Genomic DNA, 8456 nt, shown 5'->3' on the forward strand with positions numbered 1-8456 from the left:
CATAGGTCTATAGACCAGGGTGATCTCCTACTGTATCATAGGTCTGAAGACTTGTCTTCTCACAACAGGTTTAAAACACAACAAGCAACAAACAAACATTTTCTCTTTCTAATCTACTGTTAACGCTTTTTACTCAGGGAGGTATTTTGTGTGAAAGAGAGACAAATAAATATTGTGGAGAGACTAACAACAACTTACACTTCCTCAAAACAGGTTGTGTGTATTCATTAGTGCCAACCGTAGCAAAACATTTGGCAACAGAAACCGTTTAGGTCACGTTGTACAGCGTTTAGAGAACTGTTTATGTTTTATGCAACATTTTAAAACTGTTGGCTGTGGAGTAAACTAATGAACACATCCCAGGTTGTAGCCTATGACTCGGCATGTTGATACCTGCCTGATGCTGAAACCTGATTGTAGCCTGAGGAGTAAACTAATGAATACAACCCAGGTTGTAGCCTATGACTCGGCATGTTGATACCTGCCTGATGCTGAAACCTGATTGTAGCCTGAGGAGTAAACTAATGAATACAACCCAGGTTGTAGCCTATGACTCGGCATGTTGATACCTGCCTGATGCTGAAACCTGATTGTAGCCTGAGGAGTAAACTAATGAATACAACCCAGGTTGTAGCCTATGACTCGGCATGTTGATACCTGCCTGATGCTGAAACCTGATTGTAGCCTGAGGGGTAAACTATGATACTAGCTAGATAGACTGGTTTTCTAAAAATAGCCAAGGCTGCCCGACATTCGTTGAACAAAGAGACACAATAATACGAGTGAAAGGATTTTAGGATAATATCAGTAAGTGTTGATTTAGTGTTGTCTTCTGGGTTCAGCCTTCTAGCTGCCTTCATCAACAGGTTGAAATGTAATAAATGACATCACAATGACATGTCCTCAGAGTTGGAAAGATCCTACATCTGTACACATTATTTAACATGGTGACATGGTGCTGCTAGTGATAGAAAACATTAAGAGACAGAATACAGGCGGTGGAGTTTGCACAAAGTTTACGTACAACAATATATTGAACTAGGTAGAGTGAGCATAGAGCTAAAGGCTATAACCACGGGGAAGAAACTGTTCAGATTGGGGTCTATAACATCCAATCACTTAGGTTTACAGCAGCTGACAGTTGCAACTTCATTGTTAATTATAATCCACATAATTTTCTGCTTCAGTAAACTGTCTCAAATTAAGATCCTACATCTGTAGCAAAACACCTGTCTTTCATGTGTATGACTCAGGATATATATACCTCTCTAATGTATATGACTCTATCAGGATATATATACCTCTCTAATGTATATGACTCTATCAGGATATATATACCTCTCTAATGTACATGACTCTATCAGGATATATATACCTCTCTCTAATGTATATGACTCTATCAGGATATATATACCTCTCTAATGTATATGACTCTATCAGGATATATATACCTCTCTAATGTATATGACTCTATCAGGATATATATACCTCTCTAATGTACATGACTCTATCAGGATATATATACCTCTCTCTAATGTATATGACTCTATCAGGATATATATACCTCTCTAATGTATATGACTCTATCAGGATATATATACCTCTCTCTAATGTATATGACTCTATCAGGATATATATATACCTCTCTCTAATGTATATGACTATCAGGATATATATACCTCTCTAATGTATATGACTCTATCAGGATATATATACCTCTCTAATGTATATGACTCTATCAGGATATATATACCTCTCTAATGTATATGACTCTATCATGATATATATACCTCTCTAATGTATATGACTCTATCATGATATATATACCTCTCTCTAATGTATATGACTCTATCAGGATATATATACCTCTCTCTAATGTATATGACTCTATCAGGATATATATACCTCTCTCTAATGTATATGACTCTATCATGATATATATACCTCTCTAATGTATATGACTCTATCATGATATATATACCTCTCTCTAATGTATATGACTCTATCAGGATATATATACCTCTCTAATGTATATGACTCTATCAGGATATATATACCTCTCTCTAATGTATATGACTCTATCAGGATATATATACCCCTCTCTAATGTATATGACTCTATCAGGATATATATACCTCTCTCTAATGTATATGACTCTATCAGGATATATATACCTCTCTCTAATGTATATGACTCTATCAGGATATATATACCTCTCTCTAATGTATATGGCTCTATCAGGATATATATACCTCTCTCTAATGTATATGACTATCAGGATATATATACCTCTCTAATGTATAAATCAAATCAAATCAAATCAAATCAAATTTTATTTGTCACATACACATGGTTAGCAGATGTTAATGCGAGTGTAGCGAAATGCTTGTGCTTCTAGTTCCGACAATGCAGTAATAACCAACAAGTAATCTAACTAACAATATGTACATAAGGATATATGAATGAGTGATGGTACAGAGCAGCATAGGCAAGATACAGTAGATGGTATCGAGTACAGTATGTACAAATGAGATGAGTATGTAAACAAAGTGGCATAGTTTAAAGTGGCTAGTGATACATGTATTACATAAGGATACAGTCGATGATATAGAGTACAGTATATACGTATGCATATGAGATGAATAATGTAGGGTAAGTAACATTATATAAGGTAGCATTGTTTAAAGTGGCTAGTGATATATTTACATCATTTCCCATCAATTCCCATTATTAAAGTGGCTGGAGTTGAGTCAGTGTCAGTGTGTTGGCAGCAGCCACTCAATGTTAGTGGTGGCTGTTTAACAGTCTGATGGCCTTGAGATAGAAGCTGTTTTTCAGTCTCTCGGTCCCAGCTTTGATGCACCTGTACTGACCTCGCCTTCTGGATGATAGCGGGGTGAACAGGCAGTGGCTCGGGTGGTTGATGTCCTTGATGATCTTTATGGCCTTCCTGTGACATCGGGTGGTGTAGGTGTCCTGGAGGGCAGGTAGTTTGCCCCCGGTGATGCGTTGTGCAGACCTCACCACCCTCTGGAGAGCCTTACGGTTGAGGGCGGAGCAGTTGCCGTACCAGGCGGTGATACAGCCCGCCAGGATGCTCTCGATTGTGCATCTGTAGAAGTTTGTGAGTGCTTTTGGTGACAAGCCAAATTTCTTCAGCCTCCTGAGGTTGAAGAGGCGCTGCTGCGCCTTCTTCACAATGCTGTCTGTGTGAGTGGACCAATTCAGTTTGTCTGTGATGTGTATGCCGAGGAACTTAAAACTTGCTACCCTCTCCACTACTGTTCCATCGATGTGGATAGGGGGGTGTTCCCTCTGCTGTTTCCTGAAGTCCACAATCATCTCCTTAGTTTTGTTGACGTTGAGTGTGAGGTTATTTTCCTGACACCACACTCCGAGGTCCCTCACCTCCTCCCTGTAGGCCGTCTCGTCGTTGTTGGTAATTAAGCCTACCACTGTTGTGTCGTCCGCAAACTTGATGATTGAGTTGGAGGCGTGCGTGGCCACGCAGTCGTGGGTGAACAGGGAGTACAGGAGAGGGCTCAGAACGCACCCTTGTGGGGCCCCAGTGTTGAGGATCAGCGGGGAGGAGATGTTGTTGCCTACCCTCACCACCTGGGGGCGGCCCGTCAGGAAGTCCAGTACCCAGTTGCACAGGGCGGGGTCGAGACCCAGGGTCTCGAGCTTGATGACGAGCTTGGAGGGGACTATGGTGTTGAATGCCGAGCTGTAGTCAATGAACAGCATTCTCACATAGGTATTCCTCTTGTCCAGATGGGTTAGGGCGGTGTGCAGTGTGGTTGAGATTGCATCGTCTGTGGACCTATTTGGGCGGTAAGCAAATTGGAGTGGGTCTAGGGTGTCAGGTAGGGTGGAGGTGATATGGTCCTTGACTAGTCTCTCAAAGCACTTCATGATGACGGAAGTGAGTGCTACGGGGCGGTAGTCGTTTAGCTCAGTTACCTTAGCTTTCTTGGGAACAGGAACAATGGTGGCCCTCTTGAAGCATGTGGGAACAGCAGACTGGTATAGGGATTGATTGAATATGTCCGTAAACACACCGGCCAGCTGGTCTGCGCATGCTCTGAGGGCGCGGCTGGGGATGCCGTCTGGGCCTGCAGCCTTGCGAGGGTTAACACGTTTAAATGTCTTACTCACCTCGGCTGCAGTGAAGGAGAGACCGCATGTTTTCGTTGCCGGCCGTGTCAGTGGCACTGTATTGTCCTCAAAGCGGGCAAAAAAGTTGTTTAGTCTGCCTGGGAGCAGGACATCCTGGTCCGTGACTGGGCTGGATTTCTTCCTGTAGTCCGTGATTGACTGTAGACCCTGCCACATGCCTCTTGTGTCTGAGCCGTTGACTTGAGATTCTACTTTGTCTCTGTACTGACGCTTAGCTTGTTTGATAGCCTTGCGGAGGGAATAGCTGCACTGTTTGTATTCGGTCATGTTACCAGACACCTTCCCCTGATTAAAAGCAGTGGTTCGCGCTTTCAGTTTCACGCGAATGCTGCCATCAATCCACGGTTTCTGGTTAGGGAATGTTTTAATCGTTGCTATGGGAACGACATCTTCAACGCACGTTCTAATGAACTCGCACACCGAATCAGCGTATTCGTCAATGTTGTTGTCTGACGCAATACGAAACATGTCCCAGTCCACGTGGTGGAAGCAGTCTTGGAGTGTGGAGTCAGCTTGGTCGGACCAGCGTTGGACAGACCTCAGCGTGGGAGCCTCTTGTTTTAGTTTCTGTCTGTAGGCAGGGATCAACAAAATGGAGTCGTGGTCAGCTTTTCCGAAAGGGGGGCGGGGCAGGGCCTTATATGCGTCGCGGAAGTTAGAGTAACAATGATCCAAGGTCTTTCCACCCCTGGTTGCGCAATCGATATGCTGATAAAATTTAGGGAGTCTTGTTTTCAGATTAGCCTTGTTAAAATCCCCAGCTACAATGAATGCGTATGAGTATATGACTCTATCAGGATATATATACCTCTCTCTAATGTATATGACTCTATCAGGATTCTCCTTTGACCATTTGACATCTTGTATTTACTGTTGTTTAGGCTGGTTGAATGAGTTGTCTATGAAAGCTACTTCATCTGTAAGAAAACAGGCGTCTGCACCAGTGACTGTAAGTTATGTGATTTCCTCATATGAAATTAAAAGGATGTTTGTAGCCTACGCAGTTATAAAATGGCTGTTGAAACTGTGGCACATATTTCTCAGGACATTAGAAGTCAGATAAATGTGTTGAGACGTAGGAAAGATGGGCAAACCCTCGTTGGTCTTGGCTTTCTACACACTATTATAAGGTTAGTCGATGTCAGACATTAAATAGTCAGAGTAGGTTTGAGCTATGATCACTTATCATGCTGACAACCTGATGGTCTCTGTGAACTGACCTGAACAGGTTTAGACTGGTCATCTATGATATGTAGGTTATATACAGTACATTCTCTGTCCTGCTACTGGAAGGACTATAACATTATGTGAACTGATCTGAACAGGTTTAGCCTGGTCATCTATGGAATGTAGGCTATAGCCGAGGTATAGACCTTGATCTGCATATCACTAACAAACTGCTATTATACATTAACCTGGCCTACTTTACATAATATAACATCTACATACCACTAACAACCCACTACTATACATTATAACCTAGTCTACTTTACATAATATAACATCTACATATCACTAACAACCCACTATTATACATTATAACCTAGTCTACTTTACATGATATAACATCTACATATCACTAACAACCCACTACTATACATTATAACCTAGCCTACTTTACATAATATAACATCTACATATCACTAACAACCCACTACTATACATTATAACCTAGTCTACTTTACATAATATAACATATCACTAACAACCCACTACTGTACATTATAACCTAGTCTACTTTACATAATATAACATATCACTAACAACCCACTACTATACATTATAACCTAGTCTACTTTACATAATATAACATATCACTAACAACCCACTACTGTACATTATAACCTAGTCTACTTTACATAATATAAAATCTCTTGTTGCTAATAAACTTTCTGAATGGATCAATGATTTCCCCCTCAGATCAATCATGTCCATTTTATCCCTTCTGTCTATATTCTCAGATACGTTTAGAAAACAGATTGAAAGTCAATAAATAGCCTACTTTTAAAGAATAAAAATAAGTGTGAGACATGGCCTTGTGTTGCTGTACTGAACTAGAACTGTACTGTCTATAACTACCTTAACAAACAGTGACTTATTATTATTATTGTTGCTGTACTGTCTATAACTACCTTAACAAACAGTGACTTATTATTATTATTGTTGCTGTACTGTCTATAACTACCTTAACAAACAGTGACTTATTATTGTTATTATTATTATTGTTGTTGCTGTACTGTCTATAACTACCTTAACAAACAGTGACTTATTATTGTTATTATTATTATTGTTGTTGCTGTACTGTCTATAACTACCTTAACAAACAGTGACATATTATTATTATTATTATTATTATTATTATTGTTGCTGTACTGTCTAGAACTACCTTAACAAACAGTGACATATTATTATTATTATTATTATTATTATTATTGTTGCTGTACTGTCTAGAACTACCTTAACAAACAGTGACTTATTATTATTATTATTGTTGTTGCTGTACTGTCTATAACTACCTTAACAAACAGTGACTTATTATTATTACCAACAGTTACCATGGAGATGAAATGTCACAACTACGTTTTCATGTGATTGCACTAAAACATCTGATTGTTTCTATGTCTGTTAGTAAATGTTTTATAAGAGAAAATTAATAAATGATAACAATTGACATTAAATAATTACTGTGTTAACCACAACCAACATTTTGGATCTCTGTTTAGGGTTCAGTGCTCTAAAATGAGTCTCTCTGGGGAGAGAGAGGAGGGGGGCCCTGCCTCTAAAATGAGTCTCTCTGGGGAACATGACGCCAAAGCTAAGAGGTGAGATGATAATTTTTTACATCATTATTATGAGTTTATTTCCAAAATGTTCACATTTGTTTTTTAATCAGAAATGGTTGCTTATGGGTACCTTCAATATTACTGTTCTCAGATTTTTAACAAATCTAACTAAAATATCTCTATATATATATACTCACGTAGCTATCTTAATTATGATGAAAGCACTTACTGTAAATCACTCTGGATAAGAGCATCTGCTAAATCAGGGTTCTCAATCCGGGGTCTGTGGAGGTACTGCAGGGGTTCTCAATCCGGGGTCTGTGGAGGTACTGCAGGGGTTCTCAATCCGGGGTCTGTGGAGGTACTGCAGGGGTTCTCAATCCGGGGTCAGTGGAGGTACTGCAGGGGTTCTCAATTGTGATGGTTGTTGTGATGGTTGTTACTTAATTATTAGGATTATTATTTAACAACATGATGTTGTGCTCCAAATGGATAACTTGAAATAACATGATGTAGATAATTAAATAATCTAAAGAAAATGGAATAACTAAAACATATATATTAGTTATATATATTTTTGGGGTTCAGTGAAGAAGAACCTCTCGAGTTCTGATCAACAAAAGGTTAATGTTTCGAGGATGTGAACCCAGCAGCCCTCCTGCCTACTCTTAATTATTACCTAATATAATGGAATGCATCTTTTTGACAATATAACCGTTATAATAGAAGGCATCAAGTCCCTTGCCAATAATGTTGCCTACAACGTTGCATACAATGTTCATTTTCATCAAACACATATTACACCCTAGATGCCTTCAAATGCCTCATTTATATCCATGCCCAATTTAGGATTATTTTTTAACAACATGATGTTGTGCTCCAAAGGGAGAACTTGAAATAAAATGATGGAGATAATTAAATAACAACATGATGTTGTGCTCCAAAGGGAGAACTTGAAATAACATGATGTAGATAATTAAATAATAAGAAGAACAACGTGTTTATTATTATACACTCTTAGAACAGAAGGTTCCTTCTAGAACCAAAAAGGCTTCTATCACTTCCTTAATATATGGAACCACTAAAACATTATATATATTTTGGTTCAGTGAAGAAGAACCTCTTGAGTTCTGATCAACAGAAGGTTACGCAAACCAGCCAATAAGATGCCATGTTGAGTAGGTGAAGGAAAGACAAACTCAAACCAAAAACCCATTGGTTTAACAATAAAGTGGCAAGGGGAATCACCAATATAACCCTGTTACACTACCTCAGATTAATAGCCTAGCAGGTGTCGTGAATTAGTTATGTAGTACCCACAGAAGGTCACAGGGAGGAGCAAGAGAGCTATAATAGTACTAAATAGCATTTAGATTATTTTGTTATTCAAAACCTGTCTCAGCATTTTGCTGTTTTTGTTTTGTTATTTCATTATATTTATTATTGCAAGGCAGAACACTTGATAAACAAGCCACATTAGTTTTATTTTTCATA

The 8456-nt window shown here is 39.0% G+C and overlaps 3 protein-coding genes across 7 annotated transcripts in view; 2 read left to right on the plus strand and 1 right to left on the minus strand.

Moving 5' to 3' along the window:
- Window positions 1–8456, minus strand: part of LOC118937847 (NLR family CARD domain-containing protein 3-like) — a 527060-nt gene that overhangs the window by 276265 nt on the left and 242339 nt on the right. The gene's annotated exons all lie outside the window — the stretch shown is intronic.
- Window positions 1–8456, plus strand: part of LOC118938482 (NLR family CARD domain-containing protein 3-like) — a 201798-nt gene that overhangs the window by 182052 nt on the left and 11290 nt on the right. For 4 of the 5 annotated variants that reach the window (XM_090197844.1, XM_090197847.1, XM_090197846.1 and 1 more), the window contains exons 2-3: window positions 5061–5128; window positions 6903–7001. In XM_090197844.1, the coding sequence (XP_090053970.1) occupies window positions 6919–7001 (83 nt within the window). In that variant the 5' untranslated portion in view covers window positions 5061–5128; window positions 6903–6918. The remainder of the gene's footprint in view (window positions 1–5060; window positions 5129–6902; window positions 7002–8456) is intronic. The other variant, XM_090197845.1, reaches the window with a different exon arrangement.
- The window catches only part of LOC118937840 (NLR family CARD domain-containing protein 3-like), a 201525-nt gene continuing 198127 nt past the window's right edge, over window positions 5059–8456 (plus strand). Inside the window, exon 1 of the mRNA XM_090197814.1 lies at window positions 5059–5128. The gene's annotated coding sequence lies outside the window, so the exon portion shown is untranslated. The remainder of the gene's footprint in view (window positions 5129–8456) is intronic.

This window comes from Oncorhynchus mykiss, chromosome 13, assembly GCF_057628025.1.
Source record: "Oncorhynchus mykiss isolate SJ-2025 chromosome 13, ASM5762802v1, whole genome shotgun sequence".
Classification (NCBI taxonomy): domain Eukaryota; kingdom Metazoa; phylum Chordata; class Actinopteri; order Salmoniformes; family Salmonidae; genus Oncorhynchus; species Oncorhynchus mykiss.